Below are 27,083 nucleotides of genomic sequence, written 5' to 3'. Positions count from 1 at the left end.
ATTATAGGTTATTATGAGATATTGAATATAATTCCCTGTGTTATACAGTAAATCCTTCTTGCCTATTTATTTTATGCATAGGAGTTTGCATCTGTTAATCCCATACTCCTAATTTGTCTCTCCTTCCCTCCCTCGGTAACTGTAAGTTTGTTTTCTATGTCTGTGAGTCGATTTCTGTTTTGTATATAGATTCATTTGTATTATTTTTTAGATTTCACATATAAGTGATATCATATAGTGTTTGTATTTGTCTGCCTGACTTACTTCACTAAGTATAATATTCTCTAGGCCCATCCATGTTGCTGCAAATGCAATGTTTCATTCTTTTTATGGCAGAGTAATATTCCATTTTATCTATATGTATATATATATATACACATATCTTCTTAAGCCAATTGTCTGTTGATGGGCACTTGAGTTGTTTCCACATCTTGGCTATTGTAAATAGTGCTGCTATGAACATTGGGGTGCATGTGTCTTCTCAAATATGAGGTTTCATTTTTTTCAGATAAATACCCAGGAGTGGGATTGCTGGATCATATGGTAGCTCTATTTTGAGTTTTTTAAGGAACCTCCATCCTGTTTCCCATAGTGGCTGCACCAGTTTACATTCCCTCCAACAGTGTATGAGGGTTCCCTTCTCTCCATACCCTCTCCAGCATTTATTATTTGTAGACGTTTTGCCTCTCACTGTTCTGGCCTCTCCTGTTGCGGAGAACAGGCTCTGGTTGCACAGGCTCAGCGGCCATGGCTCACAGGCCTAGCCGCTCCACGGCATTTGGGATCTTCCCAGAACGGGGCACAAACCCGTGTCCCCTGCATCGGCAGGCAGACTCTCAACCACTGTGCCACCAGGGAAGCCCCTATTTGTAGACTTTTTGATGATGGCTATTCTGACCAGTGTGAGGTGATAACTCATGGTGGTTTTGATTTGTATTTCTCTAACAATCTCTTTTCATGTGCCTGTTGGTTATCTGTATGTCTTCTTTGGGAAAATGTCTATTTAGGTCTTCTGCCCATTTTTTTATTGGGTTGTTTGTTTTTTTGATATTGAGTTATATTAGCTGTTTGTATTTTTGGATATTAACCCCTTGTTGGTCACATCATTTATAGATATTTTCTCCTTTTCCATACATTTTGTTGCTGGTTTCCTTTGCTGTGCAAAAGCTTTTAGGTCCCACTTGTTTATTTTTGCTTTCATTTCTTTTGCCTTGGGAGACTGATCTAAGAAAATATTGCTACAATTTATGTCAGAGAATGATTTGCCTATGTTCCCTTCTAGGCTTTCTATCATGTCATGTAAAGTTGACAGAATTTCATGATTGAATAGATGTGGGGGAGAAAAAGACATTAAAAATAACCCTGGGTTGCTGAATTGAGCAACCAGGTGAAAGCTGATGCTAAAGATTTTTCCAGACTGAGAAAAGGAGGTAAATAGAACCATTAAAATGTTCAACTAATTCAAAAGAAGGCAGAAAAAAAAAGGTGAAGAAATAGTAGATGGGGAAAAAAAAGACACAGCGAGATAGCGGATTTAAACCCAAGTATATAAATAATCACATTTAAAGGAAAGATATTGTCAGATTGGATAAAAAAAGCAAAACTCAACTATATGCTGTCCACAAGAAACCCATATTAAATATGAAAATACAACTATGTTAAAAGTAAAAGGATAGGGAAAAAATACCCTGCTAACACTACTTTCAAAATAAAGTAGGAATCAGTCAAAATACAAAAAACCATGTGCTTTTCTCTATACCAGCATTTCTTTTGCCTTGAGTTATAAAATGAAAAATTTTAAATATGTATGCTGTTTATGATAATATAATAACTAGAAATTAATTCTAAAGAAAGATGTATAAGACCTTTACTCAGAAATTATAAAAGATTATTGACAAAAATTAAAGATGACCTAAATAGAGTGATACATGATTTTAATATTTCACAATATATTACTGTAAAGATATCAATTCCTCCCCCCAAAAAATGACCTATACCTTAAAATGTAATCTCAATCAAAACCACTTAATGGCTTTTTGAAACTTGACAAATTAACTCTAAAATGTACTTGTAAATGCAAAAGGCAAGAAACAGTCAGGACATTCTTCAGGTCAATGAACAATGTTGGAAGACTTGGTCTACCAGATGCAGGGTTATAAGAATCAAGACAGAATAGTAGTAGCACAAAGAAGTAGTAGCACAGACACCAAGGAAATAAAACACAAAGCCCAGAAACAGACTCACACATATACACACACCTGTTTTATAACAAACGTGGCAGGCGAATGATTGTCTTTTCAACAGTGGTGCTGTGATATATAAATAACCCTATGGAAGAAGTAACCCCCTACACTTCACATCAGATACAAAAATAAATTCCACGTACACTGTAGTTCTAAATGTAAAAAGCAAGATTATTAAGTTTCTGAAAGATAATACAGGAGAATATCTTCATGACTTGGGGGTAGGGAAACACTTTTTATATAGGACACAAAAGGCACTAAAAAAATAAAGGGAAAACACTGATAAATTGGACCACATTAAAATTAAGAAATTCTAATCAAGAAAGAGAAAACAAAAACTCTCAAGAGAGTTCCAAGGCAAGCCATAAAAGTAAGAAAATATGTTTTAACAGATATAATCAACAAAGGGCTTGTATCCATAATATATTAAGAACTTCAAAGAAACATTGACAGATAATTCAAAACAATAAGTAGGATATTAGAACAGGCATCTCACAAAAGAGCACATCAAATGGCCAATAAATATATGAGAAGATATTCAATCACACGAGTAATCAGAGAAATGAAAATGAAAATCACAATGAGATGGCACTACAAGCCCATCAGAAAAACAGAATATCAAGTGTTGGCAAGGATACAGGGCAATGGTATCACTCATACGCTGCTGACAGAAGTGTAAACTGGTAAAAACCACCTTGGAAAAGTTTGCCCTTATCTCTCAAATCGAACATATATATACACTACGACCAACAGTGCCACACCAAGGTACATACCCAACGTAAATGTATGCAATGCACACCAATAGACATATAAAAGAATGTTCGTAGCAGCAATATTCACAATAGCCCCGAACTGAAAAAATATAAATGTCTTTCAACAATAGAATGGATACATAGATTGTGTTATAGTCATACAGTAGACCCATCAATGAAAATAAACAAACTTCTAACACATGCAACTACATGTATGAATCTATCAAATATAATGTTGAACAAAAAAGTCTAGACAAAAAAGAATATGTACTACATGATTCAATTTATGTAATGTTTTAAAAGCCAGGCAGAAATCAATTCGAGTGTTTGGGGATCATGCTTAGAGATCAATTTTCATAAAAGTCAAGATAGTGATTAGCTTTAAGAGAATGAAGGGGCAGTGACTGGGAGTGGGCATGAACAGGGCTTCTGGGACATGGTAATGTTAGACATCTTACAGGTGACAATTATATGCTTGTTCATTTGGAGATATATCATTAAGCTGTACATTTTTGTTTCGCATACTTTTCTGAATTTATGTTAAATTGTTTCATTAGAGGGCTTCCCTGGTGGTGCAGTGGTTGAGAGTCCGCCTGCTGATGCAGGGGACATGGGTTCATGCCCCGGTCCGGGAAGATACCACATGCCGCGGAGCGGCTGGGCCTGTGAGCCGTGGCCGCTGAGCCTGCGCGTCTGGAGCCTATGCTCCGCAACGGGAGAGGCCCGCGTAACGCAAAAAAAAAAAAAAAAAAAAAATTCTTTCATTAGAAAAATCAAAGGATGGTATGATCAACTAACGTACATATTACAGAATGCTGCTCCAAGGTTCAGGAAGATGAGGACTGATATGTGGAAGTTATTAATGACCTTGAAAAGAAACATTTTAGGGGAATATAGGTGGGGAGAAGCTCAAATAAGGTATGTTGAAGAGAGAATGGGAGGTGAAGAACAGAGGCATGAGTATAGACAACTGTGTGGAAAGACGTTGGTATGAAGGGGAGCAACTGGGTGATAGTTCAAAGGAAATGTAGGACGAAGAGAATATATTTTGTGTTTGTTTGCTTTGTAGATGGGAGCTAGTGAAGCACATATTTGGCTGAAAATAAACCAGTCACGAGGGATAAAAGATACAAGAACAAGAGGAGGTAAGTGTAAGAGTGAAATCCTTGAAAAAAGTGAGAAAGATTTGGAACATAAAGCACACAAATGCACACAGATGTGACCTTTGACACACACAGGATAAAAACAATGAACCTATAATAGTTATACATAGAACACTAAGAGAAGACATAAGAGGGAAAATAATTCTAATGTGAGAAAAGGAGGAATGGAAGCATGTAATCAGGGAAGGTAGAATGGGAGGGGACACTTGAACTAAGTTTGGCAGGCTGGAAACATTTCAATATGTAGAGGATAAGAAGGAAACATTTTAGGTAGGGATGATTGCATAAACCAAAGTCAATTCTTCAAAGAGAAATGGAATTGGGAAATAAGTTTATGAAGTAGCAAGTAGTGAGTAGTCTGCATGCTTATAGCCAATACTTGTGAACGTGACAGAAGAGTGAGAAGTGAGTCTGGAAATGTAGTTTGAAGTAAATTGTAGATGGCTTGGGAGATTGGTCTTAATCCTATGGGTATTAAGTAGATATTATAGTTTATTCAGCTGGAAAAAAACATATAATTTAGTCTTTCAGATTTTTTTTTTAAAGAAAAGAACTCTTTCCTAAATAGTAGAATAAAGCTTGGATTAGGGAATGAGAAAGAGCAGGGAGATTTTGGCCAGAAAGAGCCTTTAGAAAACTATAACAACACCTGTAGATGATAATGACAGCAGAACTGTGATTCCCTCTATATTCCCTAGAACATTCCATTTTTGGTGTTGTTTTTACCCAGATCAGAGGATTTAAAAGTATCATTTGATCTTAAAATAGAATTATTTTAGACTCTTTGGGAAATTAGGACATTCAAAAGAATCTGTGTATAGGGGGAATTTAGAAAGCCACAAACATGCCCAGGGAAAATGCATGCTCAGAAAAGTCCTAAGAAGACCTGAAGCTTTCACTCAGGCTGATCTCTAGGCTCAGGGAAAGCCTAGCTGAATGCTGAAGACCAGCACAGCCAAACTGCAAAGACTTGGAGAGTTGGTTCTTCTACTTTGGGGGGCTTTTTGGTGTTCTTCTTGTTGTTGTTTGTTTCAGCTCCTGGCAAAGAAATCTGTCAAACATCAGCTGACCATGAGCTAATGAAACAGAGACCTCAATGATCACACGTGACAAGGAATAGTTTCTACAGAAATAGTCTGGAAAACTCTTAAAACGAAAGGACTACTATAGCCTTCAACAATAAAAAAGATAACAAACCTTAAAAAAATGGGATATCTGATTTCCAGAGTTACCACAGTATAACACTTCAATGCTCAATTTTCAACAACAAAAAAAATCACCAGGCATACAAAGAAAGAGGAAAACATGGCTCACTCAATGAAATAGAATAAATTTACAGGAACCATGCTTATGAAACTATAGACATCAGACTTACTAGACCAAAACTTTAAAACAACTGTCTTAAATATGCTCAAAATGCTAAGAGAAAACATGGACAAAGAACTAAAGGAAGTCAGGAAAACAAATTATAAAAGGGAACCAAACTAATTCTGGAGATGAAAACAACTAAAACTAAAATGAAAAATTCACTAAAGAGATTTTAGGGAAGATATGGGCAGCAGAACAAAGAATCAGTAAATCTGAAGATAGGAAAATTGAAATTATTGAGTCTGAGAAGCAGAAAGAAAAAAGAATGAAGAATTACCAAATGATCCAACAATTCCATTTCTGAGTATATATCCAAATGCCTTGAAAGTATGGCCTCAAACAGATACTTGTGCATCAATGTTCATAGCAGCCTTATTCACAATAGCCAATAGGCTGAAACCCCCCCAACAAATTAACAAATGAATGGATAAACAAAGTGTGGTATATATGTACAATGGAATATTATTCACCCTTAAAAAGAAATGAGGGGCTTCCCTGGTGGCGCAGTGGTTGAGAATCTGCCTGCCAATGCAGGGGACACGGGTTTGGGCCCTGGTCTGGGAGGATCCCACATGTCGCGGAGTGACTGGGCCCGTGAGCCACAACTACTGAGCCTGCGCATCTGGAGCTTGTGCTCCGCAACAAGAGAGGCCGCGACAGTGAGGGGCCCGTGCACCGCGATGAAGAGCGGCCCCCACTCGCTGCAACTAGAGAAAGCCCTTGCGCAGAAACGAAGACTCAACACAGCCAAAAATAAATAAATAAAATTTTTTAAAAAAGGAATAAAATTATGATACATGTTACAACATGGATGAAACTTGAAAACTCTATGCTAAATGAGACAAGCCAGATGAAAGGAGAAATATTATTTGATTCCACTTACGTGAAGTACCTAGAATAGGCAAACTCAAACACAGAAAGTAGAAGAGGTTATTACCAAGGGTTGCAAGGAGAAGTGAATGGGAGTTATTGTTTAATGGGTAGAGTTTTTGTTTGGGATAATGAAAAAGTTCTGGAAATGAATAGCGTTGATGTTGCACAACACTGTGAATGTACTTAGTGTAAATAAATTATACACTTAAATTTTTAAATGGTTAAAATAGCAAATTTTGTGTTATATATATTTACCACAATAAAAGAGTACCCAAAAAAGTAGATGCCTAAGAGAGAAGTACCCAAATACTCACCAGTTCTAGTTTCCATTTTTCAGCCTCACTAGCAGATGCAGCTTTGTTAATATCTGCATTCCCATGGGAAAACGATCTCTTGGCAGCTTCATCCACCCTAGATTCTTCACCTGTTGTAATCCAAGAATTCTGTATGTTTCCCTAAAATAAAATGTGAAAGTACTTGCATTCAACCTTTAACTTTAAATCAATATACATACTTTACAAATGGAATACTGATTATTATCTGTGATGAAAGGAATAAGAAAAAGAGCAGATGCTTATAAATACAAATCAAGAATTATTTTACATTTTCAAGCTATTAGGGTCATATTCCAAACAAGTGTTACAAAGTCACATTCCTATAGGTACAGGCAATAATGTAAATGAGCAAAGAGGGGTAGATATCAGTATATTGAACAAATGAACTTATCTCTTACTTCTTTGAAGACATATACTCTTGAAACACATAAACCTCTCTTGGTTTGTTTTTCATTTTCCACATTTCATAAAGGCATGACTAATAATAATAATAATACATATGATGTTTATGTTTACTATGTGCCAGACACCGTTTTATGTCTTCCACATGTATTAACACATTTAATCATTACAACAATCCTATGAGAGAAGTTTCACTGTTATCTCCATTTTATAGATGGGGAAACTGAGTCACACAGAGTAACTGCTAAAAGTCACAGAGGTAGAAAGCAGCTAATAGGTAGCAGAGCTAGGATCTGAATCCTGGCATTCTAGCTCCAAAGTCCTAAACCACTATGCTCTTCTGCCTTTTCAGAAAATTATTTCTCTTCAATAAGAAAAACAGTGCATGGTGATCAAATAGAACTGACATGCAGCCTGAACGTCAAGGACTCAGAAAGTAATGGTTGGGGCCATGACAGAGCAACCAAAGGAAGTAGTCACTACTCAGTTTCAGTCAATGGCTGCCATGTGGGAATACCAACTCACATTACCAAAAAATCTTTTGATTTTTAAAAAGATGAGGCAGCTATCTGGCTCTTCAACTGAAACAGTGTTAAATATTGAGTCAGTTTTTCAAACAAACAAAACATGCCTACAGACTGAATTTGGTGAACTCACTGTCAGCTTACGAACTGTGGCATTCTTTCAACATTCAATGAAATAAGCAGCCCAAAGAACTGGGTGATTTATGTGTGAATCAAGAACTAAAATACTTATATTAATTTATTCAACAAGTAATTATTGAACTCCTGCTAAGGGCCAAGGGACACAGTAGTATTAATAAGAGAGGACATGTCCCCAAACACAGAAGTATACTGCAGTGTCATATGTTAGAATGTAGTAAACTGCATTCATCCAAAGTAGTATTCTGAGATTCTATTCCATATTCTTTGGGAAGTTCAGTTTAATGCAAACATCTGTGTAGTACCTACTATGTTCAGGCACTGTGCTAAAAGCTTGGGGAGGGGGGTAAAAATGAGCAAGACCAATATTATCCTCAAGGAGTTTACAGACTAATGAAGAAGAGAAACACCCAAGCAGATAATTTCAATTTAACAAGGCAAGTGCTAGGCCAGAGGTGTGCATGGGGGACTACGCCAGAACAGAAGAGGGATACTAAGAGCAACTGGAGATTCAAGGAAAGTTTTCTGGAGAAGTTTTGACACTGGTATGATATCTGAAGGGTGAAAAAGAGTATGCTAGATGGGAAGGGCATGCCAAGAAGAGAGAACATCATGAGAAAACTCACAGAGGCGTGAAACAGCATGGTGCCTGCCAGAGACCTGTAGGCAATTCAGCATTACTAAAGGTTGAAGCACAAGGCAATGAATGTCAGAAGATGAAGCTCTAACTGTTCACAACAGCCAAAATATGGAAACAACCTAAATGTCCATCGACAGATGAATGGATAAAGATGATGTTGTACATATATACAATGGAATACTACTCATCTATAAAAAAGAATGAAATAATGCCATTTGCAGCAACATGGATGCAACTAGAGACTATCATACTAAGTAAAGTAAGTCAGAAAGAGAAAGACAAATACCATATGATATCACTTATATGTGGAATCTAAAGTATGGCACAAGTGAACCTATCTACAAAACAGAAACAGACTCACAGACATAGAGAACAGACTTGTGGTTACCAAGGGGGAGGAGGGAGGGAGAGGGATGGACTGGGACTCTGGGATTGGTAGACACAAACTATTACATTTAGAATAGATAAATAACAAGGTCCTAATGTATAGCACAGGGAACTATATTCAATATCCTGTGATAAACCATAATGAAAAAGAATATAAAAAAGAATGTCTGTAAGTGTATAATTGAGTCACTTTGTGTACAGCAGAGTTTGGCACAGCATTGTAAATCAACTATACTTCAATAAAAAAATTAAAAAACAAAAAAAGGAAGAAGCTAGAGAGTTAAATAAGGGTCTGAAACATAAAGCGTGCAATGTTAATAAGCTTGAACTTGATTCTGTAGGTAGGGAAAAAATCACCCAAGATGTGATTGCATTCAAAATAGTCTTGCAGAGCAATGAAGGAGGGTGGTACTAATTTCCTATGGAGAAATTGGAGACAGTGTGTAGACTATAGATCACTGACTTATGATATAAAATATTGTTTTCTTTGGAAAGAAGTGCTAATCTAATTGACACTTTGTTCTTTCACAGATAGCTTTTAAAAAACTCGAATGATATTTGACCAAGATTTCAAAAATCAAATTACATTTACATCCCTGAAGATCACTGAAAACCTTTGATTTCTTAACTGAGGGGAGGGGTTGGAATGGACGGGGATGAGAAGAGACATGGAAAGAAATGGCTCAGAAATTTTCTACTTAAAAAAAAAATCTCCTAGATCTTTGATTGACCACACATGCCAAATTTTCTAATAAAAAGCATATTTTAATATAATTTTTTGAACTCTCAAGAAAAGCCCCTTAAGAAGGAAAAATGATGAAAAATGAAGATGGAAATGAAGTACTCTTTGAATGGTTTTAGTTTTTTAGAAATAATCTGCTTGCTTCTTCAACTGCTAGGTCATAAACTAGGCTAAAAGCTCAAAGTCATGTAGGCTGCCATCCAAGTCCCAGTCCATTGCAAACGAAGATGGTTTGGTTCAATATTGACAAGCTATTCCTAATCTAGGCAGAAAGGCAGTGTAATTTGAGGCCAGGTAGATGGATTTGTGGAGTCAGATAGTCCTTTGTTTGAGTCCCAGCTTTGCGACATTAGACCAGTTGCTTTGGTTACTTAACTGCTGTGTACCTTAATTTAATCACCTGAAAATAGACATAACAACACCTGTCTTGTGTGGCTATCATAAAATGGAAATAATATAATGTAAAGAAAGTACTTGATACAGTACCCGGCATATCACAGCCATGTAGTCATCAATAAATACTAATTCTTACTATATAACTATTTCAATTACTTTTCCAAAGAAAGCATTAAGAAACTTTGAAAATATATATTCAAATCTGCCAACAGCTTTGGCAAGATTTACCATCAATATGGTAATAGGCTCATTAAAAAGAGTGCAGAAAAAAAAGAAGATAATACCTCTTGATCTGTTTATATTCAAGATATTCTAAATAGTTTCATTTACCTCAAAACTCTCAATACAACACCATGCATAGGTTGCTGAAATGCCTCAATTCACCTACACAAGTAAAAAATGGGGGCAACAATTCTGTAACAACAAAATAACACAGAAGACTAACATTAAAATAGATATCAAGGTCACCTGACACATCTGCAACAACTGTTTCAATATTAGCACTATGTTTTAGTGCATGTGAATGTTTAAACAAAAACCTCTCTACAACTTTATCCTTTCTATAATCTGTATATCTGTAGTTTTCTTTAGCAAGTTTCCTTTGTTCACATGGCAAAGCATGTGAGCGTTTACCATCATTTCCTTCCCCTTTTGCATTACTCACTTCTCTTGCCCTCTGATTCACTTGTCTGCCTAATTTCCTTTCTTATTTCACTTCCCCATCTTCCACTTCTTTCCATTGTATAAATATTGAAGACTATGAATAACTGAGTCACTGTTCGCTGCATATTTGGAGGAAAAGCAAAAGAATATACTTATTTTAAAAATGAACTTACTTCTAAGTACTTTTTATATGGCTATATCATTTTCAAATTGACACCAAAATAATAAGAAACTAAGATGAAATTTTTAAGTACTAATATTAATAATATAATAATATAAGCTGTGATTAACTACATCCCATAGCAAAGGAGTAAAAAACATTTTTAAGGCAAAAGTATCTCTGATAATTCATAAAAGATATTAAGCTTAAACTTTATTTAAATATCATCATAAAAATTTTATGTCACAGAATTATAGAGATCATCTAATTCTCTGTTCCTCAAAATGTGCTCCACTGATACTAGACGCACTTTGGCAGCTTGCTAATAATTCATATTTTTAACTCAAAGACTTAGCCCAGACCAACTGAATCAGACTCTCAGGGAATGAAGCCAAGGATCTGCACTGTCAGCAAATATCCCAAGTGACTGTCATTCACATTAAAGGTTAAGAACTGCTAATATTGGTGAATTTCTCAAATGCCAATAAATAAACAGAGGACTCATGAGGTTTCATGCTTGAAAGTCCCATAAAATTACTTGTTCAACACCCAGCTTGTTAGGGACAATGGGAAGATTAACATTTTGAATCTTGGACCCTCAGGTCAGTGTTCTTCCTGCTACACCATGCTAACTAGACTTATTGGAATTGAAAGTCCAAAGAAAATTTAGAGAAATACAACAGAATTCTAAGCTACAGTTCTGAACAGTTGCTGGATTTAACCAAATCCTTCCTATATTACATACTCCCTGCTTTCAGACCTGCTCTTTCCATATGGAAAAAACATAAATGGTATGCTCGGAAAGGAAACTGGAGTGGATATTAGGCATCATTACATCATTTCATTTGAGGATTCATTCCACCAATAAATTAAAATAGTGAATTTTAATTTTTGAGGCCCCAAGTGAATACCAGCAAAGCACTTCTGCCGAACTGCCAGAAAAAAAATCTATGCAGTTAAGAAGGCAGGGGGAAAGGGTAGGAGGCAACATTCAAACTATGTATTTTAGTTTAATCGTTTAAATAAATGCTCACAGATGCATCCAGAAGTGTTTGTTCCCTCATTGCTTCCTCTTGCCTTTGAGATTTCAGCTCTTGTTGGAGCCTTTCATTTTCAAGCACAATTACTTGTACCCTATTTTTCATTCCAGAGAGTTCCTCCTATAAAAAACAGAAACAAAAACCAAATACATTATGCATTTTTTCTTTTATTTTAAGAAATTCCACTTGTGGACTGCATACATTAAGCAATTTTAAGTAGTGCTTTTTTTTGTTGATTACTAGATGATCCAATATGATATAAAGCATGGAAGACTGATGCTGTCTACCCCTTTTCAGAAATATTATAATTACATCTAGACAAGGAAAGAAGCTCAAGCATTAGCTAACAAAGAGAAGGCTGGGGGAAGATAGTAGAGGACCTGCTAATGGCCATATCACAGGACTGTGTGGTTTCTGACAATTTTTTGCAGGCTTACAGAAATGCTTTAATGAAAAGGTTTAGCTAAAAGACTTTTAAGAATGAGGTAGACTGCTGAAAAATAAGGTAAGATTATTATTCTTGATCAAATGCCAATAACTTGTTGAAAATTGACAGAGGACTACATAGATAATAGAGGACACTGAGATAGAAAGGCAAGGAAAGTTACAATGAATACCTATGAACTGCTAGCCAGATGGAAGGAAATTATGAGTGAAATTGTTTGGTGGAGAGCTGTTAAAGAGTGTTTCCTTGGCCGAGCAGGGCATAATATAAAGAATTACCAGTATACAGCAATTAGAAAGGCTATCAAGTTACATCTCACCCTGAAAAAATGTGAAAAATATTGATATATTGATGGTACAATACTTAACTTAATCTTCATTACAAATACAATTGTGCAGTCATTTTTTATTATACTGGTTGTGCAAAAAACTATTGTACAATATATGAAAATTCCATTCAATTATTTTATTCAGAAAAAAAGGCAAAGCTGTAATTGAAAACTGTAATTAAACATTGCATACTTCCAGTTGTTGGTCTGACGTATAAGCAGCTTGGAAGACATCACTCCCATCTTCACAATAAGAAAAAAAGCTGAACAAACTGAAGAATCAACGAGTCTTCTTAGATCCATCAGAGAAATAAGGTCACAGGGAAAACTATTATCCCTCAAAACGGAAAGACAGACAGGCACTCCTGAGAAACACAATCTACCAGGGCAGAAACTTCTGGGGGGACCAGTGCCAGGGTAGAAAAATATATCAATAAAGTAATTGATGAAATGCTGGAAGCTTAGTGTAGACCAGTTTGAGTTAAAAACTCCAGGAGGACCCAATCTCTGGGGGGAAGGTGTCTCCTACACTTTTATATGACACTACCAGGTTCTTACAGCAAAGACTAGAGAAAATCCCCCTCCTGCTTCCTCCAGTAGGAGAAGAAAAGTAACCAAAAAGCATTCTGTTCTTTTTACCCAGGCCTGCCTCAAGAGAAACTATCTTACCAGAGCCTAAAAAACATGTTTTTTTTTCAGAACTTAAGTGACCTGGGGGAAGGGAAAAAAACCAACTCCAGCTTCCTAGCCTTGCCATCTCACTTAAGGGGAGGGGGAGACTGAGAAACACTTGTGAAGGACATAGCCAAGGGGCACAGGGTCACTAAAAGACTGAGACCTAATCATAGGACTACAAAACGCTCCCCATACTCCCATACCCTACCACCACATCAAAAGGGCTCTTATATCATAACAAGGGAATACACTAAAATAACTGCACATCTCAGAATGTATTTAAGAAGAATTCTCAAGGGAAGCCCAAAGACAACAGCAGAGACAAAAACCAGGACACTAGAGGAAATTTTAGCCTCTAACACCTATACTAACAGCAAACAGTAAACACAGTCTAACTCCTACAACAAACAAAAACCTCACACTAAATGCATATTTCCCTCAGTTCCTTTTACTCAGTACATCATGTGCAGCATTCAACAAAAAATTAGAAGGCATACTAAAAGACTTAAAACACAGATGCAAGAGGCTAAGCAAGCATAGAACCAGCCTTGGATATAGCAGAGATGTTGGAATTATCAGATGGAGAGTTTAAAATAATTATGATTAACATGCTAAAGGGTCAAACAGAAAAAGTTGTCTACATGCAAGAACAGATGGGTAATGGAAACTAAGAAAAAAATAAAAATGCTGGAAATCAAAAACACTGTAGTAGAAATGAAGATTGCCTTTGATGGGCTCATTAATAGACTGGACACAACCTTTTTTTTCCCCCCTATTTTTTTGGTCATGCCACATGGCATGAAGGATCTTAGTTCCCCAACCAGGGATCGAACTTGCACCCCCTGCAGTGGAAGCACAGAGTCTTAATCACTGGACCACCAGGGAAGTCCCTAGACTGGACACAACCAAGGAAAGAATCAGTGAGCTTGAAGAACTGTCAACAGAAACTTCTCAAACTGAAATGCAAAGAAGAAAAAGAATGAAAAAGACAGAAGAGAATATCCAAGAATTGTGGAACAATAAAAAAAGGAAAAGAAATATGCAATATTTCTTGCTTATAAAGAAGCAATAATATTGCTTATAAAGAAGCAATAATTACTGAGAATTTCCCAAAATTAATTATAAGCACCAAACCACAGATCCAAGAAGCTCAGAGAACACTGAGCAAGATAAAACTAAAAAATCCACACCCAGGAATAGCATATTCAAACTGCAGAAAATCAAAGACAAAGAGAAATTCTTTAAAGAAGTCAGAGAAAAAAATACCCTTCCCTATCAAGAAGCAATGATGAGAATTATATCAGCTACTCTTCAGAAACTATGCAAGCATGGATAGAGTGCAATGGAATATTTAAAGTTTTGAAAGATAAAAACCCCACCAACCTAGAATTCTGTATTCAGTGATACCAACCTTCAAAAGTGAGGGAAAAATAAAGACTTTCTCAGATAACCAAAAATTAGGAAATTTGTCTCTGGTAGACCTGCCTTGCAAGAAATGTTACAAGAAGTTCTTCAGAAAGTAGGAAATTTATTTAGGTTATAAACTCAGATCTACATAAGGAAAGAAAGAGCATTTGAGAAGGCATATATGAAGATAAAGTAAAATATTTTATTTTTCTTAATGTTAATTGATCTAACAGGTAACAGTTTGTTCAGTATCATATTAGCAATAGTGTATGTAGTGATCATAGCTTATGGATAATTGAAATGAATGACAGCAGTGCATAAGGGTCAGGAGGGAGGAACTGGGAACCCTGTTATAAGGAACTTTCCCAACCCCTGAAGTGCTCATTGAAAGTAGACTTAGAGTAGTGGTAAATGTAACTGCAAACTCAAGGACAACCACTTATAAAAGTTAAAAAAAAAAGAAGTTCAATTGATATGCTAAGAGAGGAGAAAAATGCAATCATATAACATGGTCACTCAAAACCAGAGATGGCAGAAAAAACAAGTGGAGGACAAAAAAAAGAAAGAAAGAACAAGGACAATGAATAGAAAACAGTAAGAAATATGGTAGGTATGATAGATATCCAACTATATCAATAATCACATTAAACATCCATGATCTGACTATACCAATGAAAAGACAGACTGTCAGAAAAAATAAGACCCAAATACATGTTGTCTACAAGATGCCTGCTTTAAATCTAAAGACACAGATACTTTAAAAGTAAAGGGATGGAGAAAGACATACTATGCTAACATAAATCAAAAGAAAGCTTGAGTAGCTGTATTAATTTCAGACAAAGCAGACTTCATACTAAGGAAAAAAATATCAGGGATAATAAAGAGGCATGACATATTGATAAACAGGTCAATTTTCCAAGAAGTCATAATAATCCTAATGTGTGTATGCCTAACAACAGACCATCAAAATACATAAGGCAAAAACTGATAAAACTGTAAAGAGAAACAGATGTATCTACTATTTCAGTTGGAGATTTCAATATCCCTCTATCAGTAATTGACAGATCTGGCAGACTGGCAAAATATCAGTATGGACATAGTTGAACTGAACGGCACCATTAATCAACTGGATCCAATTGACATTTATATACTACTTCATCCAACAACAACAAAATACACATTCTTCTCAAGCTAACACAGAACATTCACCAAGACATACCATATTCTGTGGCCTAAAACCATATGTTAACAAATGAAAAAGAATAGAAATCACACAAAGTATGTTATCAGATCATAATGGAATTAAACTAGAAATCAATAACAGAAAGACAGCTGGAACACTCCTAATATATGTGGTGGTTAAACAACACTCTTCTAAATATATATGGGTCAAGAACAAAATCTCAAGAAATAAACTGAAAATATATATATATATTTTTTGCGGTACGCGGGCCTCTCACTGTGTGGCCTCTCCCGTTGCAGAGCACAGGCTCCGGAGGCGCAGGCTCAGCAGCCATGGCTCACGGGCCCAGCCGCTCCGTGGCATGTGGGATCTTCCCGGACCGGGGCACAAACCCGTGTGCCCTGCATCGGCAGGCAGACTCTCAACCACTGCGCCACCAGGGAAGCCCTGAAAATATTTTAAACTTAACAAAAATGAAAATACAAATCGAAATTTGTGAGATGCAACTAAATTAGGGAAAAATATTAGAAAAGAATAAAGATTTCAAATCAATACTCTCAGGAAACTAAAACGAACAAACAAACAACAAAAAAACCCAAATTAAATCCACAGTAAGTGGAAGAAAAGATAAAAAAAATTAGGGTAGAAATAAATGAAATTAAAAACAGGAAATCAACAGAGAAAAGCAACAAAGCCAAAAGCTTGGTCATTGAAATGATCAATGAAATTGATTAGACTCTAGCCAGGCTAACTAAGAAAAAAAGAGAGAAGACACAGATTACTAATATCAGAAACGATACCACTACAGATCCTATGGACATTAAAAGGATAATAAAGGAATATTATGAACAACTGTATATCCATAACTTGATAACCTGGAGAAAATGAACCAACCCCTTGAAAGACACAATCTACCAAAACTCACAAAAGGAGAAACAGTTAATCTGAATAGGACTACATCTATTAAAGAAATTGAATAAATAATTAATAATCTTTCAAAACAGAAAGCACCAGGCCCAACATTGGTTCACTGGTGAATTCTATTAAACATTTAAGGAACAAATGAGACCAATTCTGTAAAATATCTTCTATAAAATACCAGAGGAAATACTTCCTAACTTATTCTATGAAGTCAGCATTACCCTACTACCCAAACCGGGTGAAGACACTATAGGAATGAAAAACTACAGACCATGAATACAGATGCAAAAATCCTCATCAAAATATTAGTGAATCAAATCCCACAATGTACAAAAAGAATTATACAACAAGACCAAATGGAATTTAATCTACCTATGCAAGTCTGGCTCAATATTTCAAAATCAAATAACGTAATTCAACAAGCTAGAAAAAAAATCATAGGATCATATCAATAGATGCAAAAAAAGCAAGTAACAAAATCCAGGAGCCATTCAAGGTAAAAACCTCAGTGAACTAGGCGTAAAGGAAATACATCTTCAGTTTAATAAAGAACATCTACAAATAACCCATAGCTAACATTGTAGTTCACGGTGAGACAACAGATGGCTTCCTACTAAGATCAAGAATAAGACAGTAAGGTAGATAGCTAGTGGGAAGTAGCCGCATGGCACAGGGATATCGGCTCGGTGTTTTGTAACCGCCTGGAGGGGTGGGATAGGGAGGGTGGGAGGGTGGGAGACGCAAGAGGGAAGAGATATGGGAACATATGTATATGTATAACTGATTCACTTTGTTATAAAGCAGAAACTAACACACCATTGTAAAGCAATTATACCCCAATAAAGATGTTAAAAAAAGAAAAAGAATAAGACAATGATGTCACCTCTCATCATTCCTATTCAACATCATATTAGAAGTCCTAGCTAATACAATAAGGCAAGAAAAGAAAATAGAAGCTATACAAGAATAAATTTTTTAAAAAGACAGCTGTATTTTTCACAGATGACATTACTGTCTATGAAGAAAATGTCAAAGAATCAAAAAAAACCTGCTAAAATGAGTGATTATAGCAAGGTTGCAGATTACAACATTAATATACAAAAGTCAATTGTTTTCTTACATATTAGTAATGAGTAATTGGTATTTGAAATTAAAATCACAATACCATTTACATTGACACGAAAAAAATGAAATACTCAGGTATAAACTGCACAAAATATGTATAAGATCTATAAGAATAAAACTGCAAAACTCTGATGAAGACATCAAGGAATATCTAAATAAATGGAGAGATATTCCATGTACATGGATAGGAAGATTCAATATTGTCAAAATATCACCTCCTCCTAACTTGATAGATTTCAATACAATCTCAATCAAAATTCCAGAATGTTACTTTGTAGATATTTACAGATTGATTTTAGAATTTATATAAAGAGGTAAAAGACCCAGAACAGCCAACATGATATTGAAGGAAAAGAACGAAATTGGAAGATTGACACTACTAGACCTCAAGACTTACTATAAAGCTCCAATAATCAAGATAGTGTGGGACTTCCCTGGTGGTACAGTGGTTAAGAATCCACCTGCCAATGAAGGGAACACGGGTTCGAGCCCTGGTCCAGGAAGATGCCACATGCCACGGAGCAACTAAGCCAGTGCACCACAACTACTCAGCCTGCACTCTAGAGCTCGCGAGCCACAACTACTGAAGCCTGCATGCCTAGAGCCCGTGCTCTGCAACAAGAAAAGCCACTGCAATGAGAAGACTGCACACCTCAATGAAGAGTAGCCCCTGCTTGCTGCAACTAGAGAAAGCCCATGTGCAGCAAAGAAGACCCAATGCAGCCAAAAATAAATAAATGAAAAATAAATAAATTTAAAAAAAAGTATGGTATTTGTGAAAGAACTGACCAATAGATCAATGAAGCAGAATGGTGAGCCCAGAAATAGACTTACACAAGTACAGTTAACTGATCTTTAACAGGGAATAAGGGTAATTCAATGTAGATAGTCTTTTCAAAAAATGATGCTGAAACAGATGGATATCTACATGTAAAAAAAAATTTAAATAAATCTAGACACAGATCTTATACCCTCACAAATATTAACTCAAAATGGAGCATAGATCTAAATGTAAAACACAAAATAATCAAACAGCTAGAAGAAGAATAAGAGAAAATATTAGTGATCTTGGGTTTTGCAATATTTTTAGATATAACACCAAAAGCACAATTGCATGGAAAAAATTGATAAGTTGAACTTGATTAAAATTAAAAACTTCTGCTCTATGACAGTTAAGAAAATCAAGACAAGCCAAAATTGAGAGAAAAGAATTGCAAAAGACATCATATGTGATAAATGACTGGTACCCAAAGTACATAAAGAACTTTTGAAACTCAACAATAAAAAAATGAACAGCCCAATTTAAAAAATGGGCAAAAGACCTGAATAGATACCTCATCAAAGAAAGTATATAAATGGAAAATAAGCATATGAAAAAAATATTCAACACTGTATGTCACAGGGAATTGAAATTAAAACAACAAGATACCATCACATATCTTTAACACACTAGAAATCAAAACACTGACAACACCAAATCCTGGCAATGATGTGGAACATCAGGAACTCTTATTCTTTGCTGACAGGAAAACAAAATGGCACAGTCACTGTGGAAGACAGTGTGGCAGCTTCTTATAAGACTAAACATACTTTTACCAGGCAATCCAGCAATTGTGCTTTGTGGTATTTACCCAAATGAGTAAAAACTTTATGTCCACACAAAACCTCTACACAAATGTTTACAGTAGCTTTATTCATAGTTACCAAAACTTAGAAGCAAGCGAGATTTCCTTCAATGGGTGAATGGATAAACAAACTATGTTATATACATACAATGGAATATTACTCAGTGATAAAAAGAAATGAGCTATCAAGCCATGAAAAGACATGAAGGAAACTTAAACGTATATTATGAACTCAATGAAGCCAATCTGAAAAGGCTACAAAACTGTATGATTCCAACTAGATGACATTCTGGAAAAGGCAAAACTATGGAGACAGTAAAAAGATCAGTGGTTGCCAGGGGTTTAGCAGGTAGGAAGGGATAAACAAGCAGAGTGCAGATGATATTTAAGGCAGTGAAATTATTCTGTATGCTACTGTAATGGTGGGTATATGTCATTATACGTTTTGTAAAACTTATAGAATATAAAACACAAAGAGTGAACACTAATGTAAACTGAGGAATTTAGTAAATAATAATGTAATAATATTGGCTCATCAATTGTAACAAACAATTGTACTACACTGATGCATGATGAAAATAACAGGGGAAACGGCTGGGGAGCTATAAAGTACATGGAAGTACATGGGAACTCTATGTACTTTCAACTTTTCTGTAAACCTAAAACTGATCTAAAAAATAAAGTCTGTTAATTAATCAAACTAATAGGCCCTTAAACAGTACTTTCATTATCTTACTCACTTGTTAAAATGTATCATATTTATACTCTGTCTGACTTTCAAGAATTTTGTAATCTTCCATTTTATCAGTTCAGCATTATTTTAATTATTTCTAAGAGATATCCTCCATTGTAAGAATTTAGAATAGATGCCTCATGTCCCCCATAAATAAATCATATTCAGCCTGAATATATTCTTTCATTGTTGCTGTTTTTTCTTTGAAATTCGTTCATCTCCCTTCTGCTGATCTAATGATCCTACACCTTAAGATTATTCTCTGCCATAAAAACATCCCCAAAGACACTAGCTTTTAGTAACCTTCTTCTCTCATTATAATTATAGTTTATACCACAAAATAAACGGCTACACTATATCTTCTACAGGGCTGCTGTGGTCCTCATAGGTAACAGTGCTCTCAACTAAATGGTAAGTTTATTATGATGTATATTGCAGAGTGGCAGAATCTGCCATCCCCTAATATGTCACTTTGGAAGAATTATCTTGAGCTAAGGGCACGTGAAAAACAGCAGGTTCAAGAAGAGTGCTCTGACTTCCCCTTTTCCTCCTGAAAGAAGGAATAAAACTCTCATGTGAAAGATGCTCTCCCTACACCAGGAAGAAAAAAACATTCTTATCACCAGAGACAAGAAGTAGAGGCTGAGAGAAATCTGTACAAACAGACCTTGTTAAAAGAACTCATCTTCTTTACCTCCCCACATATTTTAGTTACACTTCCACAGCTGCCTCTCTTTGTTCAACCAAGTATAAAAACATTTAGGTTTCACCACTTCTTTGGGTCTTCACTTCCTTATGAAGGCTCCCACGTCACATAAATCCTGCATTAAATAAATGGGTACCCTTTCATCCTGTTAATCTGCCTTATGTCAATTTAATTTTAAGGCCCAACCAAAGACACTATGAGGGCAGAGTTAAACTTTTATTTCCCCTACAATATCTCTTAAGTTTTACCCACAGCATTTTAGAAATTAACAGAAGCTTATTAATGGACTGAGTCCTAGGATATTATTTCAGCTTTTCTGGTAATCCAAGAATACTTGTATAATAATGATTGTATCCTCAAGAACAAAGAGAAAATGACATGCTAAGATCAGGAAATGCCCTTGAAATCTCAAGACATTAAATGTTTAAAGGTTTCTTAAGTTACCTATCAGACTTACACCTTGCAAGAGTAGCCAAACGTTGAAAATGTAATACATATAATACTGATAAAAAAGATATCAGTAACTCCTATGAAAATATCACATGATCTGATGCATTGATATTTAAAAAAAAAACCAAAAAACTAAAACACTAACATACTTTGGGAAGGCAGAAAGGCTCCAATGGCATTAATGACATTTCCAAAGTTCATACAGTCATGCAATATGTAACATCTAGTGTTACATGCCATAGGTGACACATCTGGTTTCTTGATCATAAGTATCAGTACCCCCGTGAGCTATCTGTATTCAAAGCCAAGGTAAGAACCTTTACACTGACATGGGGTAGATTTAATCTACTGCTTAGAATCCCTACTTGCTGCACAACAATTTCAATAGGTTGATAAGTGTGGGAGAATGATTGGTATTACTATTCCAAAGCATTTGCCATAAGCTGGGCTAAAGTAAACAGGGTGGAAAGGAAAAATTCTGAAACGTGAGAGAATATTATCAAAATATTAGACATAGTTATAGACTACTGAGAAATTAAGTATTCAGAAATGGCATAGTCAGGAGTATCATTCCCAAGCCTGAGAAGCTCCTATTACACATCAGTCTTTTCAAGCATATAAAGATGGCAACTGTCAATGTATTGCTATAAACATGACGAATAATAGCAAATTTTCACACAAGGCATTATTAATATCAACTTTAATTTAGGTTGGCTTAAATTTTTAATGAGAAACTTACCTTACAGAACTTGACTTCTGCCTCTAAATGATGAATGTATTGAGACTGGTCACTGATGTTGGGAACAAAATTGTGTAGAGCAGGCATATCGGTTTCCTCATATTCTGATGATTTCTAAGGCAAAAATAAAAACAAATGAAGCATGTTTGGATTTAGCAAAGAATCAGTTAATACCATCTCCATACTCAATTTAGCACTGATGTCATATAAACATAGTATAAACATAGACTAGGGAGATTGCTTCAAGATGGCAGAGTAAAAGGACGTGCACTCACTCCCTCTTGCAAGAGCACTGGAATCACAACTAACTGCTGAAAAATCATCGACAGGAAGACACTAGAACTCACCAGAAAAGATACTCCACATACAAAGACAAAGGAGAAGCCACAATGAGATGGTAGGAGGGACACAATCACAATAAAGTCAAATCCCATACCCACTGGGTGGGTGACTCAGAAACTGGAGAACAACCTTACAACAAAAGTCCAGCCACTGGAGTGAAGGTTCTGAGCTCCACCTCAGGCTTCCCAACCTGGGGGTCCGGCAACGGGAGGAGGACTTCCCAGAGAATCAGACTTTGAAGGCTAGTGGGATTTGATTGCAGGACTTCCACAGGACTGGGGGAAACAGAGACTCCATTCTTGGAAGGCACACACAAAGTAGTGTGCATCAGGATCCAGGGATAGGAGCAGTGACCCCACAGGAGACTGAACCAGACCTACCTGCTAGTGTTGCAGGGTCTCCTGCAGAGGCGGGGGGTGGCTGTGGCTCACTGAAGGGACAAGGACACTGGCAGCAGAAGTTCTGGGAAGTACTCCTTGGCATGAGCCCTCCCAGAGTCTGCCATTAGCCCCACCAAAGGGCCTGTAGCCTCCACTGCTGGGTCACCTCAGGCCAAACAACCAACAGGGAGGGAACTCAGACCCACCCATCAGCAGACAAGCGGATTAAAGTTTTACTGAGCTCTGCCCACCAGAGCAACACCCAGTTCCACCCACCACCAGTCCCTCCCATCAGGAAGCCTGCACAAGCCTCTTAGATAGACTCATCCACCAGAGGGCAGACAGCAGAAGCAAGAAGAACTACAATCCTGCGGCCTGTGGAATGAAAACCACATTCACAGAAAGATAGACAAAATGAAAAGGCAGAGGACTATGTACCAGATGAAGGAACAAGATAAAATCCCAGAAAAACAACTAAATGAAGTGGAAATAGGCAACCTTCCAGAAAAAGAATTCAGAATAATCATAGTGAAGGTGATCCAGGACATCAGAAAAAGAATGGAGGCAAAGATCAAGAAGATGCAAGAAATGTTTAACAAAGACCTATAAGAATTAAAGGACAAACATCTAGAAGAATTAAACAACAAAAAACAGAGATGAATAACAAAATAACTGAAAAGAAAAACACACTAGGAGGAATCAATTGAAGGATAACTGAGACAGAAGAACAGATAAGTGACCTGGAAGACAACGATGGAATTCACTGCTGTTGAACAGAATAAAGAAAAAAGAATAAAAAGAAATGAAGACAGCCTAAGAGACCCCTGGGACAACATTAAATGCACCAACATTCACAGTATAGGGGTTCCAGAGGAGAAGAGAGAGAGACAGGACCCAAGAAAATATATGAAGCGATTATAATGGAAAACTTCCCTAACATGGAAAAGGAAACACCCAGGTCCTGCAAGCACAGAGAGTCCCAGGCAGGATAAACCAAAGGAGAAACACACTGAGACATACAGTAATCAAATTGACAAAAATTAAAGACCAAGAAAAATTATTAAAAGCAAAAAGGGAAAAATAACATACAAGGGGAGCTACCCTGGTGGCACAGTGGTTAAGAATCTGCCTGCCAATTCAGGGGACACGGGTTCAAGTCCTGGTCTAGGCAGATCCAACATGCTGTGGAGCAGCTAAGCCCATGTGCCACAACTACTGAGCCTGCACTCTAGAGCCCTCAAGCCACAACTACTGAGCCCTCATGCTACAATTACTGAAGCCCACATGCCTAGAGCCTCTGCTCTGCAAGAAGAGAAGCCACCACAAGGAGAAGCCCGCACACAATGAAGAGTAGTCCCCGCAGACCGCAACTAGCGAAAGCCCGCACGCAGCAATGAAGACCCAATGCAGCCAAAAAAAAACAAACAAAAAAACACACACAAGGGAACTCCCATAAGGTTAACAGCTGATTTCTCAACAGAAACTCTACAAGCCAGAAAGGAGTGGCAAGATATACTTAAAGTGAGTAAAGGGAAGAAACTACAACCAAGATTACTCTACCTAGCAAGGATCTCACTCAGATTAGACGGAGAAATCAAAAGCTTTACAGACAAGCAAAAGCTAAGAGAATTCAGCACCACCAGATCAGCTCTACAACAAATGCTAAAGGAACTTCTCTAAGTGGGAAACATAGGAGAAGAAAAGGACCTATTAAGAAAATGGTAATAGGAACATACATATCAATAATTACCTTAAATGTGAGTGGATTAAATGCTCCAACCAAAAGACACAGATTGATTGAATGGATACAAAAACAAGACTAGTATATATGCTGTCTACAAGAGATGCACTTCAGACCTAGGGACACATAGAGACTGAAAGTGAGGGGATGGGAAAAGATATTCCATGCAAATGGAAATCAAAAGAAAGCTGGAGTAGCAACACTTGTATCAGATCAAAAGACTTTAAAATGAAGAATGTTACAAGAGACAAGAAAGGACACTACATAATGATCAAGGGATCAATCCAAGAAGAAAATATAGCAATTATAAATATATATGTACCCAACATAGAAGCACCTCAATACATAAGCAAATGCTAACGGCTATAAAAGCGGTAATTGATAGTAACACACTAATATTGGGGGACTTTAAAATCACACATACACCAATGGACAAATAATCCAGACAAAAAATTAATAAGGAAACACAAGCTTTAAATGACACAATAGACCAGTTAGATTTAATTGATATTTATAGGACATTCCATCCAAAAACAACAGTAGACACTTTCTTCTCAAGTGCATATGGAATATTGTCTAGGATAGATCACATCTTGGGTCACAAATCAAGCCTTGGTAAATTTAAGAAAATTGAAATCATATCAAGCATCTTTTCCTACCACAACACTATGAGATTAGAAATAAATTACAGGGAAAAAAACATAAAAAACACAAACATATGGAGGCTAAACCATATGTTACTAAATAACCAAGAGATCACTGAAGAAATCAAAAAGGAAGTTAAAAAACACCTACAGATACATGACAATGAAAACACAACGATCCAAAACAGATGGGATGCAGCAGAAGCAGTTCTAACAGGGAAGTTTATAGCAATACAATCCTACCTCAAGAAACAGGAAAAATCTCAAATAAACAATCTAACCTTACACCTAAAGGAACCAGAGAAAGAAGAACAAACAAAACCCAAAGTTAGTAGAAGGAAAGAAATCATAAAGATCAGAGCACAAATTAATGAAATAGAAACAAAGAAAACAATAGCAAAAATCAATAAAACTAATAGCTGGTTCTTTGAGAAGATGAACAAAATTGATAAACCTTTAGCCAGACTCATCAAGAAAAAGAGGGAGAAGACTCAAATCAATAAAATTAGAAACGAAAAAGGAGAAGTTACAACAGACACTGCAGAAATACAAAGCAGCATCAAAGACTAGTACAAGCAAAAGTACACTAAAAAAATGGACAACCTGGAAGAAATGGACGAATTCTTAGAAAAGCACAAACTTCTGAGACTGAACCAGGTAGAAAGAGAAAATATGAACAGACCAATCACAAGTAATGAAATTGAAACTGGGATTAAAAATCTTCCAACAAAAAAAAGTCCAGGACCAGATGGCTTCACAGGTAAATAATATCATACATTTAGAGAAGAGCTAACACCCATCCTTCTCAAAGTCCTCCAGAAAATTGCAGAGGAAGAAACACTCCCAAACTCATTCTACGAGGCCACCATCACTCTGATACCAAAATCAGACAAAGATACTTCAAAAAAAGAAAATTACAGACCAATATCACTGACGAACATAGATGCAAAAATCCTCAACAAAATACTAGCAAACAGAATCCAACAACACATTAAAAGGATCATACATGGTGATCAAGTGGGATTTATCCCATGGATGCAAGGATTCTTCAATATACTCAAATCAATGTGATACACCATATTAACACACTGAAGAATAAAAACCATATGATCATCTCAATAGATGCAGAAAAAGCTTAAGACAAAATTCAACACCCATTATGATAAAAACTCTCCAGAAAATGGGCATAGAGGGAACCTACCTCAACATAATAAAGGCCATATATGACAAACCCACAGCAAACATCATTCCTGATGGTGAAAAAGTGAAAGCATGTCCTCTAAGATCAGGAACAAGACAAGGATGTCCACTCTTGCCACTATTGTTCAAGATAGTTTTGGAACTCCTAGCCATGGCAATCAGAGAAAGAAAAGAAATAAAAGGAATACAAATTGGAAAAGAAGAAGTAAAACTGTCAGTGTTTGCAGAGGACATGATACTGTACATAGATAATCCTAGAAATACCACCAGAAAACAACTAGAGCTAATTAGTGAATTTGGTAAAGTTGCAGGGTACAAAATTAATGCACAGATCTCTTGCATTTCTACACACTAACAACGAAATATCAGAAAGAGAAATTAAGGAAACAATTAATTGCATTCACCATTGCAACAAAAGGAAAATACCTAGGAATAAACCTACCTAAGGAGACAAAAGACCTGTATGCAGAAAACTATAAGACACTGATGAAAGAAATTAAAGATGATACAGACAGATGGAGAGATATACCATGTTCTTGGATTGGAAGAATCAACATTGTGACAATGACTATACTACCCAAAGCAGTCTACAGAGTCAATGTAATCCTTATCA

The 27,083-nt window shown here is 36.2% G+C and overlaps 1 protein-coding gene across 2 annotated transcripts in view; it reads right to left on the bottom strand.

Annotated features, from left to right (window-relative positions):
* Nucleotides 1-27,083, bottom strand: part of SDCCAG8 (SHH signaling and ciliogenesis regulator SDCCAG8) — a 261,132-nt gene that overhangs the window by 215,195 nt on the left and 18,854 nt on the right. The window contains exons 4-6 of one of the 2 annotated variants that reach the window (XM_065881558.1): nt 22,164-22,277; nt 11,821-11,946; nt 6,714-6,854 (exon numbers count right to left, since the gene is read on the bottom strand). In XM_065881558.1, coding sequence (XP_065737630.1) covers nt 6,714-6,854; nt 11,821-11,946; nt 22,164-22,277 — 381 coding nt within the window. Of the gene's footprint in view, nt 1-6,713; nt 6,855-11,820; nt 11,947-22,163; nt 22,278-27,083 lie in introns of those variants that run through there. The other variant, XM_065881567.1, reaches the window with a different exon arrangement.

This window comes from Phocoena phocoena, chromosome 1, assembly GCF_963924675.1.
Source record: "Phocoena phocoena chromosome 1, mPhoPho1.1, whole genome shotgun sequence".
NCBI lineage: Eukaryota > Metazoa > Chordata > Mammalia > Artiodactyla > Phocoenidae > Phocoena > Phocoena phocoena.
The sequence above is the reverse complement of the archived record's forward strand: the minus strand, read 5'-3'. Positions and strand labels throughout refer to the sequence as shown.